The sequence below is a fragment of the Bombyx mandarina genome, chromosome 05 (assembly GCF_030267445.1).
Source record: "Bombyx mandarina strain Sakado chromosome 05, ASM3026744v2".
NCBI lineage: Eukaryota > Metazoa > Arthropoda > Insecta > Lepidoptera > Bombycidae > Bombyx > Bombyx mandarina.
Genome location: NC_143212.1, coordinates 1,723,964 through 1,748,377, shown reverse-complemented (window position 1 = coordinate 1,748,377; position 24,414 = coordinate 1,723,964). Strand labels below are relative to the sequence as shown.

Below are 24,414 nucleotides of genomic sequence, written 5' to 3'. Positions count from 1 at the left end.
GCTAGTAATTAATAAATAAGAAAACTGAAGGTCACGGTTGAATGTTATTTTTCCAACGACAGAGCCAATGGCAGCAATTAAGACCAGGTGTACTGTATGTGTGGTACCGCGGATACCAGCGTGAACCGATCCAAACGAAACACAAGCGGTCGAGTCGTCCGGATGACATGTGTAAAAGTGGTCAGACTAGTGTGAATTTCTACTCACACAGCTCATTTCTGTTTTCTCTAATCTGCGTTGTTTTCGATTCAAACAAACCTCCTTTACGACTTGACGGAGACGACAAATATATAAAAAGAATGTTCCGTGTGATACTCGTTCAAATAAAGTCGAAAGCATTTTATACTTCGTGGCCTTCTCTTCAGATCTAGTTTAATTCCGTTATAATGAATTGTCCGTTTTGCGCACACAATCGTACATGTAGGTAGAATTTAACGAATTATTTCGAAAAACATAAAAAAAAGTTTCTTCATGTGATCATACCTACCTCAGCACTTGGAAAACCTAGTCATACATAGTTTTTTATTTTTTTATTGCTTAGATTGGTGGACGAGCTCACAGCCCACCTGGTGTTAAGTGGTTACTGGAGCCCATAGACATTTACGACGTAAATGCGCCATCCACCTTGAGATATAAGTTCTAAGGTCTCAGTATAGTTACAACGGCTGCCCCACCCTTCAAGCCGAAACGCATTACTGCTTCACGGCGGAAATAGGCGCGGTGGTGGTACCTACCCGTGCGGACTCACATGAGGTCCTACCACCAGTAATTTTAAAATTAATCTATCAGCCTTTGATTTTTATTTAAATTATTATTTGTTTTACTTTCAATGGCAATCGATTTAGTATTTTTTTTTCATTTTCAAATTAACCAATGCATACACAAACACGTAACTGCGCATTAAGTACAAATATGAAAATATGCACGAAACACATGTCCAAACACGGTTAAAATTGTTTTTTTTTTCTATTTTATTTCTTCAAGCCGCTCACACACTCTAACATTATTTGCGCAGTTGCGTTCAACATAAGGAACAATAGACGATTAATAAAATTTATATAAAGTGACACATTTCATGAAACCCGCGTTTGGTTTAAGAACTGAACAAATTCTTTGTTTTTTGTATTAGTAAAGGTAAACAACATAACATTGTTTTGTTTCAAGACACTTTTTTGCTGGAACAATTTACAAAATAGCAATTATTATGTATGAGGTATTTATTATTTCAGGAAATTTGGCGTTAAAATCCAAGTCCACATCACCGTAAGCGGTTATCTAATAATCACCGCTGAAATATCTGGCACGCCTCACTGTGCTTGCAATGAACTTTTAATGCTTACTCGAAAAATGGACGTAAAAGTTTTCGTGGGTAGATTTTTTTATTTTATTTTTATTATTATTCTAGCAAATTCTTGGGACGGTCCGAAAAGTTATGTTCAGAATTTGTATTAATGCAATGTTAACTAGTAATTACCGTTTTTGTCAATCATCAGATTTCTATTCTATTCTATTCTATAGCAGCAACAAAAATACTATAAGTCGCGATCGATCCCTGCCTATTTTACTGGTGGTAGGACCTCTTGTGAGTCCGCGCGGGTAGGTACCACCACCCTGTCTATTTCTGCCGTGAAGCAGTACTACTCCAGACTACGCATAGACACCGCAGAATTAAATTGATTCAACAGAGAGTTAATATAGTTTTTGATCTCTCTTCTTCATCGTTCCCTCACTGCCGAGGATCGCGACCACATGTGACTTTCCACAATAGTGTTCAATCATGGGTGGCATGGACCGCATGGTACAGACTACCACCAACCGCTTTCTTAACCAGATCCGACCATCTGGTTGGTTTTCTGTACATTTTGATACCGTCACCTAAACAGTTTTGTCCGTAGCGCAGTAACCGACGAACGCTGGAAAACTTTGACGAGATCGTTTTGTGCTAGGCATTTCCATTGCAAAAGCATCCTTCAGCCCATACACTAGCGTTTGGAATTGAAAGAGACAGAAAACATTACAGCTTAGGCGTGCAATATGCTCACGGGAACCAGTCGAATCGCAATGTAATTTTTTATTTATTTATAATAAATAAATAAATAAATATTTACTAACGTCACGCCACGTTAACTGGTCCCGTGATAAGTTCGTAAAGAACTTGTGCTACAGGTACCAGATAACGGATATAAATGTAAGATTTTTATTATACACATACATATTATATTTAATATACATCCATAACCCTGGAAAAGACATTTATATTTATCATACAAATATCTTCCCTTGGCGGGATTCGAACCCGCGACCCCCTTGTGTAGTGACCATGTCACTTACCACTACACCAGACGGCCGTTATTTCATTATATTATCATATTATCAACTACTTACTGCCTTTGAACATTTTTACGATCTCAAGAAACGTAATTAATCCATAAAACATCGATCGTGTAAACATTACACATTGACGTACTAAGTTCATAATAAGAACGATAAAGTTTCAAAAAAACAAGAGAAAATTAGCGAGAGTCGTACGTACAGTGTAATCTTAGTCCGGAGGTTGACCCTAGGTGAAATGAATCACTCACTCGGTATTGTATATGATATCATCGGCACAATGTATTTTGTTAGAGACCATATAACAGTCTGTCCGTAAACTTGTAACTTAAGAATAACGAGGAAACGTACGGAAAATTTGTGTCGTAATTTTGTATTACATGCATGATCACGTTTCAATAGATTTAGTAAACTTTCTAATTTTCGATTACTCTACAAACAAAATCATTAACTGAATATTTTGACTGAACACAAAAAATAATTTAAAATCTGTTTTCAATTAAGGCTATTCTGAAATATTAAGACAGTACTCGTAAATTAATTATATTTAATGATGACGTCAGTTTTCACGTGTGCCTTCTAAATTTAAAACTTAGCACGCTCTATATTTACGTCACGGATCATGTCTCCTCCATCGCTACTCAATGAGTTCAGAACTCAAATTTTTACAATCCGCGTCTATCTTTCAGCCCACAAACATTCACAGTTCGACATAGGTCTCACCCAAACCACGCCACAACGAGCGGTCCTGCCTGCATCCAATGGCTTCTCGCGACCCTCAACAGGTCGTCAGTCAACCTTGTGGAAGGCCTACCCACGCTACCTTTACAATACACGTACATAGGATTAATTTCATTCTCATGATATGACATCGTGTCATTTTGAATGTTTATTCGTAATGCAGAGAGATTAATCTAGAAATACAGTACACTAACGAGAGATGGTTGGACGTATGTACATATGTCACTAATAACTTATGCGCTATCGAATTTAAGCGCGTGAGTTACATATTTTTTATTGTTCTAGACAGGTCACCGTATGTCAAAACCTTTTGGTAAAAACAACGTTATCTATTTAAATTTTCATTGTACAAAACAAACAAACAAATTGATATGGTTCAGACATAATTTGCATGTCATATTACTTTATTAAGGCATTTCGCTGTATGATTGTATTTTTTTTTATGATTGAAGATTTATTTGTGGCCCGGAGGCCTTTCCAGTTTCACCAGTGGTCTCATCACTGATAGCGATTTCTTAAAGTAACTAATTATGGATATATTTTTAGAGAGACGATGATCCTATATTTACATTTATAGAACGAGTCGCCACCCTGACGGTAACTCTCCCTGGGAATGCTATTGTTGGTATACAAAAGAAGTCTGTTAAAAAATCCATTTACGGATACTCGGTCGAGGGGGTAACGGACTCCGGCGCCTCCAGAGAGGAAGAGGGAAACGAGAAGGGCTAAGGTTCCTCCACCTCCCCCAATTCCTTGCAGGAAACCACGTCTCTGAGAAAAACGTACGAGGCGCTCGTCCCGAAAAACCAACTACCGACTAAACCCCATCGAGCTCCACCACACCGGCTACACCAGACCTACGGTACCGCAGTGCGCGACGAAAGTCCGCCTTCGCCGGTACCCGTCCTGATGATACGACGGGATTTCATCTCCGGGAATATCCCTTAATATAATACCCTAGATACACAATCATGCGTTATGTACGAAGTTAATTTAATTCAAAAAACCTAGTATTCGCTATAAATCTCTCAACAAATTGGAAGTAACGAGAACCGAACACAAACACATTAACGCAATAGTACATACATACTCGTTCAACTAGCTCTTATCTTGAACGTGTATGCTGTCAAATGTCTGCTAAAAGTAAACAGAAACCAGGCGTGTTTACTTCAAGAGATAAGAAGCAGTGCGATGTGACTGCGAACTATAAGCAAATCCTGAGAATAATACAAAAAAAAAGTAAACATGTTTACAAGTTTTATCTTGCAGTGTAGTTTTCAGGTAACTACGATGTGCGATAATGGCCAAAGGAATAATCAATAGATAATTTATTATTTTGAGTACGCTGTCGGCGTTTCCGTATCACCAAGGTCGTTTATACTAATATCATGTTAGCACTGAAAAACACAAGTGATATAAACGTAAACATCAGATTACTTATTCAGACTACAGCAGACAAACAACCAAAGATTATGTTTGAACACAACAAGCAAAATTTATTTATTTTGATAAAAAATCTCGTCTACACGATTATGAACAAGGAAATGTTTCACACGTAACCGAAACGAATTAACGATAAGACTAGAACGTTCGTTTGTAATTGCGAAGTAATATCGATAGGGCTGTGACAGCTTCATTAAGGGCTGCAGGTTGCACGAAGAGAACTCGACTAACGTTTCCTGAATTCGTGATTTGATATCGATCTGGCGCGTGCGCTGGCGGAGTTACTACCAGCTTTAAATTATCCCAACGCTCATTGCAGTCGTTTGAAATTCGAGGAACCGAATCGTGTGACCTCCTGTTCGTATAGAACCGTGTTTTCTGTTGCTTGTGTTCGTGGACAGGACTATCAGAGCACGTGTCTCCAGACGCACGCTTTCCTTCCGTGTCTATTCTAAGAACCGGTCCCGTGGGGCCGCACTGGTCCGATGCTAATCACGTTTGCGTAGTGTGCATTCGTATGCTGTCACGCTACAGGAAAATAAATTTTTCACACACGCAACGTTCTACAAATACGAGCCATACGTCTGAATATAATACTTGCTAATGACATCTCGAAAACAACATAAACGGTATACCGTTCAGAGCCACGCGACGCGACGTTACAAAACCGTGGAAACATCAATCATTGCGGTGGAACCATAAAAAAAAAAACCTATATATACAACGTAAACGTTTGTGTAGTAGAATCAAACAAATTTATGTTTGAACAGATGCTAGAAATCGGGTCAGTGGTGCGTGAGCTATGTCCGACTCGCACCAATATGACGGCTACGCGTAAACATAACTACTATTCGTGGTGACGTAACGCCCGACGGAGGCCTTACGAAACACGACCGAACCAGAGTACCTTAGGATCCCAAATAATATACAAACTACAGGTGTACGTACATCGCGGCTCACATAAGATTGCGAGCTTCAAGGTGGACCGGTTCACGGACTGGTCCCACGACGTTTGCTCGATTCTTTAGCCACTAACATTTCATACATTATTAATAAACGTAAAATAGGTAATATTTTGTTGTTTACGATCGGAGAGACTTCAATGACAATGCGGAGGAGGAGTATAAATATTCATTAGGACAGTTGTTTTTATAACTTGAAGAAGCCAACGATTATGTAATGAATACTCGTAATATGTCATATTGAAATTATTACGACAATGCTAACTAACTACCTACGTGTCTTTTTATCGTCTTTCGAAGTTGCAAAATTAATATAATAATACTTAAAACGTCGCGAAACATTGTATAACGATTAATAATTTTAAATTCAAAATTAATTTAATTAAAATGTAACTTTACATTTGTACGACGTACAATTATCGCGTCGTTGACGTAAAAATATCAAAATAAACATGGAACTATTAAATGTCTGTATGTATGTATCTCTAAAATCTTTTACAATAATATAAAACAAATAAAACGCAAAACGTAGTAAAAGATAAGTAAAATTATAACAAACAAATTTTGTAATTAGACGGCTATTGTGTCAGAATGATAGCACGACTCAAGTACGCCCACAATCTAATCGTCTGAGATAATAGCATCAAAGGCTTTATATGGAACTAGAAGAATAACACGAGTTTGTTGGCGATGTGATAAAAATAATATAATGCGATGGCAGTGGGCATCAGGGCGGATTAGGGTCAATCGCTTGAGGCCATCTGCTTGGATAATTATAGACTATGCGAGACGACTCCGATAGTGCAGCCGGACTGACTCGAAGAGAGTATTCGATGAAGCAGAACGTTCGTAAATCCAAAAATCGACGAACACAAGTAAATCTAAATAATATATATATATCAGGTTTGTTATATATTGCGCTCTAAACGTCTAACTGAGAGATGTGATAAAAATCTAGAGCAACAAACACAAAAGCGTGTGGATATTACAGTCGCAAAACATTAATTAGGTTAAGTATCAATTATGTTTTTTTTTTCTTTCGGTTACATGATGTTTAGATTTAAGCAACAAACAAATGATTGTTACATTTATTATTCAATGTTAGCTTCAAATAGATTCAAGTACATACATTCCGTCTTTAGAACATAGGGTTTAATCTGAATCACGCAATAGCTTGCACTTGAATTTTTAACACAATAGATTTCATTGATTGATACGCATATAACTGTATATTTCTCGGTTTTTGTGCAGCAAAGAAATAACTTACTTTTGAAGAATCGTTGTCGTGAATGTCATCTACATTTATTTGCTAGTTTAATTTCTCTAATGTATTGTAAAGTCACACATGAATTCTCTTGTGTGGAAGAAATTGTGTACAGAAATTTAAGGAAGATAATTATTAGCTACTGGAAGCTATTGGAAGTCGAAATTTCAATATACACATGCCAACCCACCCTACAGATTGAAACGCACGATTTCTGCATGAATTTGCAATATCCATGCGCGGATTCATATTCACACTACAAGCACATTTATTATTTAAAATATTCCATGTTCCTTCACCTGTACTTTTATTGTTCTTATTTTATTATTACTTTATCAAGGGACCGGTGCTGAGGTGCGTATTTACTTAAAAAATATTACCTGCCTTCCTGATTTGAACGCCGGCATGGTCTAGTCACTCAATACCAATGAATAGACCGGCCGTCTTACTGTTCGAAATAATTGTTATTCAATTTCTGTTGTGTCAGCGCGGTAAAGTATAAAAAATCAGATTAATGTAACAAAGTTTTGTACCACTAGAAACATTCTACGATTTAATAGCAAACCGAATTCGAATGTAAATAAATCTTTGTATCATCATGGTAGTAAAATAGAGGGAAAAAGGCCTAGGGGTAGAGGTCCCAAACGATGGTCGGACGAAATAACGGAGGAACTGGGGATACCTATCAGCGACGCACTCCACCGGGCTGCAGGGCGGGATCGACGGAGACAGTTGGTTGACGAAATCGGACGGAGTCACGATCCTCAGCAGTGAGGGACCGATCGAAGAGAGAGAGAGTCAAATTATTGTATTGCCATCGGCCTTGGTGAGAGTACAGCATTTAATGTTAATCGGACATCTTCAATTTAGTGAAAATCAAGATGAAAGATCACGTTACATAATGGGGAATAAAGTGAAACATGGTTTTTTTTAATAAAGGCTTATAAAAAAAACCATGTTTCCCTTGTAACAATATTTACATACAGAGACTAACAACAGACTGAGTGGTAGTTAAACAATAACAGGTACCTCTGCTTTTGTTATTATGTAGTTAAAAATTAACAAAGTATTTAACTTTTTTTCATTACATTCCAAGGGGTAGGTAGAGGTACATGAATTTTTTCGACCGTTATCAGATATCAATAACTTAATCAAATCAGCCAACTCAGATTTTCGATTTACTTGATTGTTTAATTTGATTAAATAATAAAATAATCGCCAAAATTCAGAGCACAGAAGCGGACACATTTTATTGCAACACTAAAATTTTATACCGATAATAACTTCCACAGGCGGTCGCAAAAGTCTAATTTTATGTTTCTGTAATCTGCAATTTAACAAATTGTTTCGTAATGCCAAAATTGCAAATAATCCTGTAAAAATTAAAATAAAATAACGAAATAAAATAAAATAACGAAATCCTGATATATTGGCGTTTTCGTTCATGAATTTGGAAAGACTAAGTGATACTAAACTTAATGGGACTCGAAAAAAGAGAAGATTTGAAGTTCATCGATAATTTAATAATTTAATCAAATCTTTATATATATATACTAGCGACCCGCCCTCGCTTCGCTTCGGAAACATTAAAACACACATGAAACAAAAAAAAAAAAAAATTTAAAAAAAGTAGCCTATGTTCATCAGGGACAATGTCGGCTTCTAATGGCAAAAGAATTTTTCAAATCGGTCCAGTAGTTTCGGAGCCTATTCGAAACAAACAAACAAACAAATCTTTCCTCTTTATAATATTAGTATTATTATTATTATTATAGTGTATTAAACACTGCCACGCCTGGGAAGACGGCAGGACACACTCCGGCGAGGTGGGCAACAATCGGCCGGAGCGTTAGGGACTATTGGGAGAGAAACCGGCGAACTATACGGGCGTTGTCGAGCAAGACTGCCTTTTGCATTTGGGCCACCACCGACTTTTTGTTGAGACCAAAATTGTTAATATATTATTATTATTATTATTAAGTATAGATATAGATTTCTTCTGTGCGTGTGTTTATCACTGAACCACTCCTAAATGGCTGGACCGATTTTAATGAAATTTTCTGTGTACCTTCAGGTGTATTCGAGAATGGTTTAGATTTACAAATCAGCCCGGCAGATGGCGCTGCAGTCGGTGTCTAGGATATTTATCTTTCCTAGAAATAATTTATATAGCAAAACAACGTTTGGCAGGTCAGCTAGTTATATGTATAAAATTACTGTTTTTCTTGTTGTTAGCAATAATGTGTACATTTGTTATATTATCATGGTGCTATTTACTTAATAATCGGTGTTATGTATTCAGTAGTGCTAACTGCCACTAGTGGGAATACCAATTCTTGATGTGTAGAAATATTTTGAGCTGTGTTTTTTTTATAAAGCGTTGTTGTACGCTGGCACGATTGGCCTCATCTTGTTATTACTGTGAAGCAACGCGTCCCAATATATAGGTCATCATTATAACAATTTTAAAAATGCTAATTTACATACTCATATCACAGCTATGAGGTGGGTAAGTTTGTCTATCAATCGATACCTTATTGGTATTAAGATAAACATCACAAAATTTCTAAACATCTACTCCTTAAATCAGTAAGTTAGCAGTACTATGCCCTAGGCTCAACCATGATGCCACACGTCCTGTCGTAATATAAGTTATTAGAGATTTAAAGATTTAAACACAGCGAAACGGTGCTGGTAGAATTATAAGCATTACGAACTGCGGTAAATACACTAGAGATTGCATCTTTACGCAGCAGTTGCGTGATACGGTACATTCATTCATTTGCTCTACTCGATTGTTCACGGCTACAAATTCAACGATCAGCCTTTAAAAGCCTTATTATGTAATGTAAAATCAGCTCAAATACGAATGGAAATGTATAAGTGAAAAACGTAGAACACCTTTCTTCCTGCCTATGCTGATAGCCTTGAGAGGCTATTTCAGCTTCGCCCTAACGTGTAGGTGAGCTCACGGGGCTCAAACCGAAGTGTTAAGTGCTAATCTACCACCGGATCGGAAACGCGACCCACTGAGAAGATCCGGCGAGAAACTCAGTGGGCTGTGTCTGTGGGCCTAAACCATTGCAAATGGTCAACTATAAACCATCCAATTACACTTAAGATAACTAGGACGCATTCGAAGAAGAAATATTATCATTAGGAACCAAAGTTTTTGACAAGTTTGATTCGCGACAGATGCAGACCTCCACGTCGATAAATAACATTATCCGAAACAAGGGTAACACGGTACAGTTTATGTGTAGGGTTTAAAACAGACAAAAGCAGATATATCGAACACGAGACGTGTAACAATTTTGTATATAATTGCACTGTTACTGTTGCGATAGCAAATGAACAAGTGTGCTTCAAATAGATACACTTTATCAACAAACATTTAATATCAGTCAACGTACCAGATATTTCTAGAAGCGTACACGAGTCGAGAAAAATTTATTACAGCATCGAAAACATACGGAACGACAATAACGAGAAAGATTTTTCCGATGATAATAATAATAATAATAGTTGTTACATTGCCAAGTGTGTTATTAAAATGAGTCAGATCCAAATTCTCTTGATTATTTTCATTTTCTTGACATGCATATACTATTAACGAAGTATGTTGTGATAATCTGGGAGAATTAGAATAGTTCAATGACATACATTTTATAGTTAATAATGGAGATAAAAACAAATTGCTTTACGTACGCTATACAAATTTAATCAGTCTTTGGGTCTGGTTAAAGTTTAGTATCTTTTTATATGTCGCGGCGGCATCTTCAAAGAATCAGGTTCCAGGAACCCTCGGATCGAGAGTAGTATGCGGAACCATCACGGCCGACTGACACAGCACCAATAGAACAGCTCACATACCGAGTGGACGGCGTAATGTAAAAAACTAACTGATTGTGCTAGTGTAATACATTCCGAGATATACCTACCCGGAGAACGAATGGTGAAGACCGATAATTGGCCCAATTAAAAGTCAAGTGTTTGGAATGAAGCATTACTGAATTATAATCATTGAAGCGCAACAAACATAGAATTGTTCGTTTTTTGATTGCTCAAAGACGTTTTACGTTTTAATTTTATGTAATTAGATCTAGGAAAACTGGTAAACGTACGGTTTTGAAATGATCTCAATGAATATATTTATGTATATTATTATACTTAAGCCATCCAATTCCTAAGATCCGCTTTTTATTTATGTATTTATTTGACGTTTGCAACATTTCTGTAAATTAATTGCTAATTTGATGTATTTACAATGTGATACATATGTATGTATATTTATATGTATCAAATTAAGCGAGAAAAAGTAAAGAATTCGAAAGTTCCTATTATACATATAATCGCCTAAAATTTACCTAAAGAGTGGTCTTCTCAGAATGAAATACCTGTCAACGTATGGATTTTTATGTGTTTTTCTTTACATCCTGGTCGTTTTATCATCGTGCTTATGTTTAATGGAATTTAGTTTTTATAAGTGACTGTGTGTGAACAATTTTTTACTGGTGGTAGGACCTCTTGTGAGTCCGCGCGGGTAGGTAGGTACCACCGCCCTGCCTATTTCTGCCGTGAAGCAGTAATGCGTTTCGGTTTGAAGGGTGGGGCAGCCGTTGTAACTATACTGAGATCTTAGAACGTATCTCAAGGTGGGTGGCGCATTTACGTTGTAGATGTCCATGGGCTCCAGTAACCACTTAACACCAGGTAGGCTGTGAGCTCGTCCACCCATCTAAGCAATAAAAAAAAAATAACTGTCGAATAAGGGGATAAAATATATTCAAGTAACTGTGATAAACTTACCATAGCTTGCTCGATCTTGTTGTCGATGGCCACCGCGCTGGTGCCTGATGCGCTGTAACAAAGAGAAAATTCAATTATTAGCCAAATGTACTAATTAGTGAAAAGAGGTTCATTTCAAAAATATCTGAGGTGCTAATAGGAACGATAATTATTCAGATCAACGTTTCTAACATAGGAAACGGTGTAGGCGTTACGAATAACCAACACTATTATGAATATTTTGATCGACGATCAATTATCATGGAAATACGATACATAGGTTTTGGATTATGATATCGCGGTTCTATTATGAGTAAAATATCGTGAAAAAACCCGTCGATTATCGATTTCGAACAAACATTTTATTGTACGCTAAGTCTTTTGTTCATGCAAATTCCAAGTTAATACGTTTATCGCAACTTTGGAATGCGATACGAATGCAAATACCAAATACTTTTAAAAAAAATCCATGGCTAGAAAAAATGCGCTCCACAGAATAGCGCTTTTATTGATACAATTTATTATAATAAGGCCGCAATACATCGATGCATTGTCACAGATTGTTTACAATAATAGCAGATTCGTAACAATACCATAATTTATAGAGAAGCTTCCGTCGAATGCGGATGATTACAGCAACGGCAAATAAACCGTCTGGATTATTAATCTATCAATACATTATTAGTATCGCTTAATTAACACATCACAACAAGAAACAATAGAAAACCATAACGCAGTCTTACACAGACTGGTTGAAAAAACTAGATCGATTCTCTCATAGATTTCATTCTAGTATTATTATGTTAAAAAATTTCTTAATCCAAAGACGATATGGTTATTTGACCCAGAAATGTTGATTCGCTCAGACTCACAGTCGCCGAGTGGAAAAAAGAATACTAAATTAATACAAAATCATTTCATAGCTAAGCGATTCGTTGCACAATCAAGTTTTGATTTTATTTAAATATTCCTTCTGGGAAACTGATAGGTACGATTATAAAGACAATTGAATATCTATTGGTTGGTAGGAATGACATTTTTATATACAACGCGTCTATCTTATGTTAAAGTCATATAACTGCACTCCGGATTTGAATACACACTTTCTTATTGTGAAACACTCAAAAGTACAAGAACGAAATTTTGATTATTTCGAAACTTATTTCGTTGGATCGTTCAGTACATGTTACAACGTTCAGTTGACTTTCTCGCGGGTGAGGAACGTATTCCGAGAAGCACCAGCGTAGTGAATAGCACGACAGCTGAAGCTGAGGCCATTGGAGCGTTGAGGATCACGCCACGGATTGATTTCGACCGGTTCGGCGCTCTATACATGAGCGAGGACCGCGAGCCTCTTAACCGCAAGTCTGCGTTTAAGCTCTGTTGCGTGCAACTATTTAAATACAGTTATATAAATAAACGTGCGAAGGCAAAGCCGTATAAACAGGCGACAAATTCGAGTTGACACATAAACAATAACTCTAAACGAAACTCGTTACAAGCCCCGGTCATCGTTCTCGTCGAACCCGTCGCGTGCCGAAGGGCTTGGCGAGTAAATTAACCCTCAGACACAGCCCACTGAGTTTCTCGCCGGATCTTCTCAGTGGGTCGCGTTTCCGATCCGGTGGTAGATTCTGCGAAGCACGGCTCTTGCTAGGGTTCGTGTTAGCAACATCATCAGGTTTGAGCTCCGTGAACTCACCTACTGGCCCGATGAAGCTCACGTGGTCTCTCTAGACCATTAGCTTAGGTAGGAAAACTCACGCCTCAAACATGTTCAAATATTTCGCGGATCGATTGCGCAATATTAAGTCGAAAAAGCGTTTGAGTATGAGTGCAATGCGCACTATAGTTCCGTAACAATCGCCGGCACATTAAACTTTGACTTTCTGTCAATATGTACAGCAGATATTCATTGATGAAAAAAAAATCAATTTAGATAATCTCGTTAGTGGTATTCGCTCCATTTTAATATGGTATACTCGTAGTAACATTAGCAAATTCTCGACATTTAAGCTAATATTTTTTGCCAAGACCGACTGACACACCTGCTATTATGCCGAGTTACAAGAGCCCATATGTGGAAGGCCACTTACCAGATGGACAGACGACCTAGTGAGAATCGCTGGGTCACGTTGGATGCAGGTGGCAACGGACCAGCCGCACTGGACATTAATCGGAGAGGCCTATATTTAGTAGTGGACATTGGACAGGCTCAGATGATACGAACATTACCAACCCTGTTAGCATCGGTCATACTCGACGGCGAAGTCGGAATTTTTTTTTATTGCTTAGTTGGGTGGACGAGTTCATGGCCCACCTTGTGTTAAGTGGTTACCGGAGCCCATAAACTTCTACAACGTAAACGCCGCCACCTACCTTGAGATATGAGTTCTAAGGTCTCATGTTCAGTACAACGGCTAACCACCCTTCAAACCGAAACGCATTACTGGCTTCACGGCAGAAATAGGCACGGTGGTGGAACCTACCCGTGCGGACTTACTAGAGGTCCTACCACCAGTAAACTTTGTAATACTGTAATAATTGCTACTTTGTAATTAACTTAGATTAATATTATATGTACACAATATGACAGGGTCATGTCCTACCCTTCAAACCGAAACGCATGACTGCTTCGTGACAGATATAGATCAAGATGATCAAGGTACCAGTGCACACACACACAGTCTGGCCACAAGTAAACAAATTTATAAATGCAGCTAGTATAATTTAATAATAAGGTATTCAGACAGTAAATTTTAGGCTTGTACTAGTTTCTATGGTCAAGGTGGGTGGCGCATTTACGTCGTAAATGTCTATGGCTTCAGTAACCACTAACACCAGGTGGGCTGTGAGCTCGTCCACTCATCTAGCAATAAAAAAAAAAAGTTATAATAATACATGGAGGCGGCGAAATTCGAGTACAAGAGAAAGTCTTATAGGTGACAACCGTTTCTCAGTAAAATAAACGACTAAACATAATTTACTAATTATACATTCACGCTGTTCGAATGATTTAAAGTTCACGCACCTTGTTTTATAATAACGTTATGTACCTATGTACGTATGTATGTATGTATGTATGTACATATCACACGGACATATTAAATGTTTACTTTCCCTGCGCTTTGGGATTTGACAAATATAAACACTGTAACTGGAGGGACTGTTTAATTAAATAAAAAAATATTTCTCTCAACAGTGATTACTAAAAACAAAAAAGTTCAAATAATGCTCATTTATACGCCTTCATACCATTGTGATAAAAAAAAATCATGGTGGTAAGCCGTTTTTAGAACCACACAGGTAGCCCAACCTGCCAATTTCAATCTCAAAGTAGTCATGCGTCCGATTTATTCATGGGACAGCCGTTATACGATACAATTAAGATTTCAACCTCATGTCTCAAACTGGGTAGCCGCATTCACGTTGTGATATCTGATGGCTCCGGTAACCACTTAACACCAGATGTGGGCCATGAGCTCGTTCACCCAACTAAGTAACAAAATAAAGCATACGGCTTTATTAAGTAAAATTTAAGTGTTCAAGAATCAAGTTCAAAACTATTGAAACCTATACAGAAGGAATACCTGTTAACGTAGAGTATTGCAGGGATAACATATCAGTTCAAATGAGAATGTTCGGAGAAATTGTTAAGACTGAAGTATATACTGTGGGAAAAAAACAAAGATAAAGGTTTTGTGGTAACGCACGTGCGTGTTTGTGTAGATTTTGCTGAAAACGAACATCCGAGTGCAATAACATCTTTCACGTACGATTTAATTTTTATTCTCAGGCACAAAGGCATCGTCTTCAAGTTTTCATTATGAAGAACAAAACTTTTTTATAACGTCTGGAGCTCTTTTGTTATTCGCTATTTAGAACGGGTCTGCTCGCTCACGCATTGCCCTAAAACTCGAGAACGGCTGGACCGATTTGGCTAATTTTGATCTTGAATTATTTGTGGAAGTCCAGAGAAGGTTTAAAAGGTAGACAAATATGAAAATGCTCGGAATTAAATAAAAATAACAATTTTATTTTTCCTTTGATGTGTGTCCCGTCCCCCCCCCCCCGTCGGACGGATTTCTTTTGTTTGTTTTAAGTTTATTTTATACAAAAGTTTAGGTCTTATAATTATCGATTGAGGCACTACGAAGTCTGCCGGGTCAGGTAGTAACTAATAAAATATTAAAAAAATTATTTATTCAACTTTCGATGATCTTCGACAAACAAAGCTGTGTATTTATTGCTTTTAGATTACAAGTTAACATATGTGTTGATAAAGTACAATGTGAAAATGTAAGAAAGATAAAGATTATATGCATTACTAAAGTAAGCTTCACTGTCCGTTGACATTTAATGTGAAACCTGTCTTTCATCACGTACAAGTCAAGCAAGGGGCAAAACAACAAAGGCTTTGATACGATAAAGTAAAAAAATATATATACGAAACGTTAATCACCGGTCGAACAATTGCATGCGCGATGACGTTAATAAAAGCAATTGCAGATTAGGCAACAAAGGTCGCTGAAGACATTATTCGTAGCGCATGAAAATGTAATGAATTAGTCATCGCTCAGTGAAAAATAACAAATTTTATTGTGTATTAGTTGTAGAATTCATTCGGAATTCAAAGTGTAAACACGGAGTGAAAGTAACAAAGCTCAACTGTTTATGTTCAAATGAAGCATTATTCAAACGAATAAACGGAATGTGCTTACATCGGCAATAAATTTTGAAGGTGCGTTTTATCATCATCAAGCATCGATTAAATCAATTGAAAAAGAGTCATTAGTTTTTTACTGAGGACCTCTTGAGAGTCCGCGCGGATAGGTACCACTACCCTGCCTATTTCTGCCGTGAAGCAGTTTCGGTTTGAAGGGTGGGGCAGCCGTTGTAACTATACTGAGATCTCAGAACTTATATCTCAAGGTGGGTGGCGCACTTACGTTGTAGATGTCTATGGGCTCCAGTATCCACTTAACACCAGGTGGGCTGTGAGATCGTCCACCCATATAAGCAATAAAAAAAAATTATTATTGTTTATACCGCAAAATATTACTAGTAGATTATCGGCATAAATCGGCCGTGCATTGTTATCGTACAGCGGAGTGCTAATGCACAAGGTCATTGAAGGGAAATCGGCGGCTCGCGGTTGCGAAATAAACGGCGCCATCGAACCGATGGAGTTACATCTCGCGGCAACGTTTCATAACTTGCACAGTTCCTTTCCATTAATCAAAATGCGACATGTACGTTTACATGTCGACGTTTCTAGACTGTGTGACATTCAAACATTCTCATATCCGCTTCTAAACGATGTCGCGCTGTTTTTAATGGAACAGAGAGACAATTTGAAACCATATAAACCGTAAACAAACATGGACCTACAAACGGTGTTAATGGAAATTAAAATAAATCAACGTATTACGCTTCAGATTCTATTTTATTACTTGTGACAAAACAACACCAGACTTTATAACACAAACAAAACCAATTTAATGTAATAAGTGTATGCTCAATTTTTTTTTTGCGTCGATGTGTGGACGAGCTCACAGCCCACCTGGTGTTAAGTGGTTACTGGAGCCCATAGACATCCACAACGTAAATGCGCCACCCACCTTGAGATATAAGTTCTAAGGTCTCAAGTTAGTTACAACGGTTGCCCCACCCTTCAAACCGAAACGCATTACTGCTTCACGGCAGAAATAAGCAGGGTGGTGGTACCCAACCGCGCGGACTCACAAGAGGTCCTACCACCAGTAAAAAACTCTGTGTTAATATATATAAAATAATATATAATTCACAATATGGGGTTAAGATGTTCAATAAATAGGTGCCCTATAATAATAAATACACTTTTACGATTCTTATAATCATGCCCTTTTTCCTTCTTACTAAGACTTCGTTCGTTCATCAGTGGTTCATAACATCTAATCTGATTGGAAATAGTTTCAGTTTTATGATAAGCTCTGGCAAAAATTATATGTTCGTCAATTAAAAAAAACATAATATGTATAATACGACAAGAAATAGTAAATTAGACCAAATCAAGGTTTTTAACACGTTGTGAGCTTCGTGTCCACGCTGCATGTGTCATAGTACAATACATAGTAGGACATGAACAATAAAATATATTGAATACAAAAAGATAGTAGGACACTGAGGGAAATGGAATAGAAGTGGTCTTTGACACGCGAATGTGTCACGCTACCGTGCTTTCCCTACGATTTAATGTAATAATACGAATCTGAACGACTCAATTGTGAATGGCGAATAACGATTTTGAATATTAATTACTTACAAACTTAACGATAAAAAAACAAAATATGTTTAAGTCTTCATAAGATCCTGTTTAAAAGGAAGGTTCAGTGTGACTCATTGTTGAAAGGTATCATATATGAGATGAGAGCAAAGCCATTGTCCTGGGTTCAAAGACACCGAGTGAGGTAAACGTTAAGGTTCAAATTCGCAATAACCTAGACCTTTCAAACGGTCCTTAGTGCAACGGATCGATACAGCAGCCAGACTTTGGTGACAACAGAGTTCAATAGGCGGCGCTGACGTCAGCTACAAACGGCAGCCTATCAGCCGGCCACGTTGCTGCGGAACCTTCACCGACTTAACGATTCGGTAATTATACGTCCACAGCGTAAACCTTCACATCGTCACCATCGACGAATGGACACACAACGAACGACCCAAAGGCTGCAATGCGCCAGTCGACCGACAACACATTGAACCGTGAATGAGTAGCGGTACTTACAGCGGGTAGAAGTAGTCTATGTACTTGACGACGACCTCTCTGAGTAGATCTTGCTTGTTCATGATGGACGTGTAGCTTCCATTCATCAGTTTCGTTTGCATCGTTCCCACTTCTTCTACGGGTTTCACGGTACGGGACTTTCGCGTCCCGGTTATGGGATTTAATGGAGCCGTTTTGATTGTTTTGTGCCCGTAACAGTATTGTGCGTGTTTTATAATAATATTGTTATGTAAAAAAAAAAATGGACGAGTTGGCACGCGAGCAACCGAACCGACGCGTTGCGGCAAACTGGGACCGGGCCGGTTGTGGCTTGTGGAGAGGTGGAGAGGGTAGAGGAGGGGATTTGAGCAAGTGGCGCGCGCACGACTCTACCTACTACGGGCTACGATGGCGCTTCAGAAAACCAAGGCAACGCGGCAACGCTTTTGCGACACACCCGCTCTGCCTCAAAGCTAGAATGATATCAGTGACCACCACACCTCAAAACTAAAGTCATTACGGACCACGGCTAAATTATACGGAGTGTAGGTTCAAGGTCGGCTACATTTAGTCACTGCAGTTTTGCGATCAATAAAGCTTTACAAAACGAGAGGCACGAAGGAAGCCGCCATTTTAAGTAAACGATTCATTGTTTAAATTATTATGGCAGTTGTTCAGAAATAAATGTCAAACGGTTCTATATAAACACGAAAGCCCTCCAAAAATAACTGAACAGGGCAACGGCTAGACAAGTGTCATGAATCAATAGCACAAGAGTAATTTGATTAGATGCTTACGAATACAAATACTTGTAATACTTGTATACCTTTTTTGTTTACTTTGAGGACACTTTAGAGCACTGAAAACATGTAAATCATTAAATTACTCTAATTTTGAGATACTGTTTAAAACTGAACTATTAGACAAATTACGTTTTTATTGATTTAATTTTGATAATAAAGTTACATAATATTTACTATTAACATTTATTTATAGATAATCTGTAATTGTGACATTTATCGGAGCTTATCGGGTTTTACACGATTATTGAATAGTTAATGAAATTAGAAAATGTACGGAGAAATTTGACCAGATATCTGTTTAGCATAAGCGAACATCCGCAAGTAAACAGCAATGAGTTGACTTGCGTTCACGGCGGCAACTATTTAAGATGCAGTTTTATATCATGTGAAATTCGTTAATACAAATTTTAGTTTCTAAATATATTTTTTCAGAAATTTTAGAAAGTATCCATTGCATTTTTTTATTGCATACTTGGTTGAACGAGCTCACAGCCCATCTGGTATTAAGTGGTTACTAAAGATCGGGATTGCAGCCAGAATATCGGCAACCACTTAAAAGCATGACGTTGAAATCTCAATTGTATGCGCACCTTTCAAGCTGGAACGCATGACTGCATCGCAGCCACAATGGGCAGGATGGTGGTACATACCTGTGCCGGTTTACAATACTGTACGTCCTACCTCTAATATTTACGGAAATTTATAAATTTTGTGGGTTTTTTTTGCTAGTTTGGTAGGTTTGTTTTTGCTAGTGCCAGTGTTGTTAGCAACACTTCCGGTTTGAGCCCCGGGAGCTCACCTACTCGCTAGGATAACGCTGATATAGCCTCTCAAGGCTAAAATAAAGTCTATACAATATTCTACAGAGGTTTAGCATTCTAACAGAATATGCACAGCTTCCATATTTAAAAAAAAAAAAGATATTAAAAATTTATTCCAGTCAGTTGTTTCCCGCTCGGTTTCTATTGATTTTTGAGATTAGTCTAAAATAAGGCTCATGATATCTCTGTCTGTTGTCAATGAGTAGAGCTGGTACAACAATGAAAGGTCGCCTAAGTTTCTACACAAACACAAGCCATCAACCAGTTTGAGTAAACTGATTAAAACATACCATGTCCGGTTGTAACGATAATTAAACATTTGGATTTCCCTTTTTTTTAAATGTTTAAACATGTACTATTCGTAAATATAAAATTTTCACATTTACATAGAAACAACGAGATATTTTATTATTTTATTTTGATTATAATATTTTGAGTAACAAAAAATTATATTCTCCGTTGTTAATGTCTGTAACAATGACTTGTGCATGTCCTTCTCAATTTTGCGATAGCTTTGTACGTATAGAAGGTATTGTGTTTTTCTTGTGTGCATAAAATTTATTGTTCAACAATTGACAGATAGCTATCGCTACAGATTGCTTGTGATAATGTTAAAATCTTGCAACAGTGATCGGATAAACAGACACGAAACAAACTATACAAGATCAGATAATTTGAAAGCATCAGCAATATGCCCAGTACTTAGTGTATGGATAAACCAGAGTTGGATTTAGTAAGAATTATTTTTGTACGATATGTTACAAAACATATATATGTATAAATTATGAAACGGTTACATGAGGATCACTTAAGAGATTTTCGCAACGCGCCTGTTCATTTCAAAAACAATTTCGCTTGAATGTTACATTTGAGTTTACCGTGTTCACGTTGGATGAGAACGAGTTATAGTGACACACTATTCATAGTTTATGTTGTTCGCAAAGAATAAAACTGAACAAAAAAAAAACTCCACGGATTAGAAACTATAGGAACCGACAATCGTGCAACGACTTCTGTGACAAATTACAATGGACCATTTCCTTTAAATTACAAGGGATCAATCTACAGTTTCCATACAATATAAGGTACATCCGCATTCTTACATTTTTTTTGCATTTGTAGGTAGACGGGCATAAGTACCATCTGATGGTAAGTGGTTATTGTATTCAGTCATATCAGTGGTGCATTGTATTCCTAGTTAAATTTTATTAGAGCTTCAAACAAATGACTATAAAAATTTTGTACATTAAAACCAGAAGTACACGAAAACAGGATGTGGTACACAGTATGGTGGTAGTGTTGTTAATGGTGTGACGCTATTAGGTACAATTAAACTTGACTTATTTAACATCCAGCGACACAATGATAGCGGTGACCTTCTCGCTTTTATTTTAATGAACACTTTAATTATAAAAATAACAAAGAACAATTGCAATTACGACGATGAAACAGAGATAGCGTTATGTTTGTTTATACAACAATGTACGTTACATCATAACGTCAACTAAATCTGTCTCCACAAAATGTGTGTATTAATTACGCTATGTTTTGTTCAGTAAATCTTTAAATTAACCCGTCAAGTAAAAACTTTGTACCCTTTTTTTACGGAAATTCCGCGGCGGAGGAGTATGAAATTTCCCACACTTATAGAGAAGGAGAGCAAAATGTTAATATTTTTAATAATTATGAACATTACACTACCATGTATTTTATGCAACACATATATACTCTCGAGAGAGAGTGGAGATCGCGCAGCGGAAGACGTAACGTGGGACGCCCCCTGGCTAGATGGTGCGATTACCTCCGCACGGTGGCCGGCAAGAAGTGGATGAGGAAAGCAGCAGACCGGGCTCAGTGGTGTAGATTGGGAGAGGCCTATGTCCAGCAGTGGACGACTGTGGGCTGTTGATGATGATGATGATGATATATACTCTTTGTTTATTGTCCAACTTTTGTTATCGCTTTAAGTTTGTGGTTAAATTGAGAAAAGATTAATATTGTTTGTCTTTAATATTATTTGTCTATATTGTGTGCGAAGTCTGTGATTATAGAAATATATTATTATTATTACGTAGTCTTTGACAATAGAACCGTAATAATGTTCAAAGTTATAATTTCAATTAATTATAGTCGAATTTTTCGACTACTGGGGAACCACTAGTATTTCTAAATACGCAGGTGGGAGTATTACTTATTTTTTACTACCGACGTGGAAAACTATATAATAATAATTGCACCACCATTTGTCGTGGTCTAAAGGATAAGACGCCCGGCATATTCGTATCAAGCGATGCAATTGTGCCAGTGTTCGAATTCCACACGTACCAATTTTTCTAATGAAATACGTACTTAATAAATGTTCACGATTGATTTCCACGGTGACAGAATAAAATCGTATAATAGAAATCAATATCTATATCAAAAATTATATTTTTGCGTAATTAATGAAGGTCCACACGGATAGATACCACCATACCACCCACCACCTGTGCACCATGTGCTTGTTCTACGACCCTGACGACTGATGGGACACAAAACAGAGTACCTACTACAAAATATATTGTATTTAATTAGTCAGTGTCATGGTTTTATATAATACTGTACGTAAACTAATCAGCATGCACAAGTATATACCAGGCACCATACGGCCTATCTGTGCTCTAAAACAAAACAGGTATCATTTTTACACTGATATATTGTACAAATGCTCTAAGCGGCTATTTTATATTACAAGAAAATTCTTATAATATAAATATAATATACTTTGGTATTATTAATGGAAGGAAGGATTACTGGTGGTCCGGATGTCTTTCACTTTCGTATTGTTATGCGCAACAATTAATGGGGGAATTGGGAGCGCTCTTTCTACAAACTTAATTTATATTGGCCACATACGAAGCTCTACAGAGACAAGCTTTAGCCGGCTATTGTACTTTCATAATTTGACTACTATTTAGAGAATTTATTATTTAATAAATCTACATTATTTTTGAGCAATTTTACACTGGAACACGAATTTTAATGGTAGGTTCGTCTTATGATCCAAGTTTCGTGGCTAATTTTAATACGAAATACGTTGTGAGTTTTCGAAATAACAACAAAAACTAACTTCAAGGATTCATTTTCATTAATAATTTTACAAGGTATAAATGTCCTTGGGCAAAGTCTCGCCATTCGTTGCTCTTGCTTTAGACTGGTACAGGGTAACAACACATTCGGACCATAATGGATTACTTTGTCTCACATTGCCAAATCATATTACCCAATTGGCAGGACCAGACAAAGGCGAAAGTAATCAAACAACGCGGTACCGTCTGTTATCCGGAGTTGTGATGTTTAGCTAAGACCAAGCTGGCATTTCCATTCGCGGGCACTCCTAGTAGATCCAACAATAAACAAATCCCTTGGGCCACTCCTTCTACTTACAGGCAATGATATCATAGCCACTCAAAACCACACAAATCCTAACGATGATTCATTAAATAATGATGAACAAATCTTAACACTCCGAGTGCGCTTTTAAAACGCAACCCATCATTTAAATAAGATACCTGTATTAATATTAATGTTTCTTTGTTGATATCTGTACATTATAAATGACGACATCCTCATGAATGTCTATCGACAAAAACACATTAAGAGCTGTAGGTAATAACGCAAGTTCTTTTTTTACTGTATTATTCGACACAATAGGCAATTACGACTCAATTACACGTTTGATTCATAGTTATTTAGTTATTATTGACACATCCTTATCTTGTTTTTGTGGATATTTAAAATGCTATCGACGTAAAACGTACTTTTTGTCTCACCAAGTGTTGGTACCGCCTTATGGGCTTCTATGACAGAGAAATAACCTTTTTCATACGGCTATCCTGTACTTTAAAAGTCAGGTCTAGGAGGGTATTCACTAATGACATATTCACAAATTAGCGCATTGACTACTTTTCAATCATCGACGGTATAAGTTTGGTTAGCCTAGCGAAAAGTCGCTGAAGACGATGTAAAAGTGTACGCATGAAGTAGTTTCTCCAAGTGGCGTGTTCCTGAGTTCATTGTTATTGACTTAATGAGGCAGCAAGACGCGCAAATTGAGATTTCCGTCAGTTCTGAATTGATCTATTGTACTTCTACCAACATTCCAGTTAGAACCGGTTACGTAGGGCATTTGACAAGTAGGAAACTTTGTAGTCCTGTATCCCTGTGTTTAGTTGATCATTATTTTTCAATTTATTCGTTCCCGTAGATATTTACCCGCATTTAGTTTAAAGTAAAAATGAAGTACTCACGAAGCTATTCCAAAAGCCGTAAATTATACGGAATTTAAACAATGTATTGTCATTATCTGGTCAATCTCTTTACAAAAAAAAAAGAGTACGTATGCTGTATAAAGAGGGACGACAAGAAATACAACAGTTTTTAGTTATGTTCCAATTACACGAACGGAAGCACTATTAATTAGACTGCACGATTAATACATTACAGTAATTGATGTTAAGAAATATAGAGGAGATTG

At 37.2% G+C, this 24,414-nt stretch overlaps 1 protein-coding gene across 7 annotated transcripts in view; it reads right to left on the bottom strand.

The window, feature by feature from the left end:
• The window catches only part of LOC114242131 (uncharacterized), a 172,461-nt gene that overhangs the window by 5,659 nt on the left and 142,388 nt on the right, over positions 1-24,414 (bottom strand). For all 7 annotated transcript variants that reach the window (XR_016323063.1, XM_089727247.1, XM_089727246.1 and 4 more), the window contains one exon: positions 11,551-11,602. Coding sequence is in view for 6 of the 7 variants with exons in the window: in XM_089727247.1 (XP_089583373.1) it covers positions 11,551-11,602 (52 nt within the window). In the remaining variant the exon portion in view is untranslated. The remainder of the gene's footprint in view (positions 1-11,550; positions 11,603-24,414) is intronic.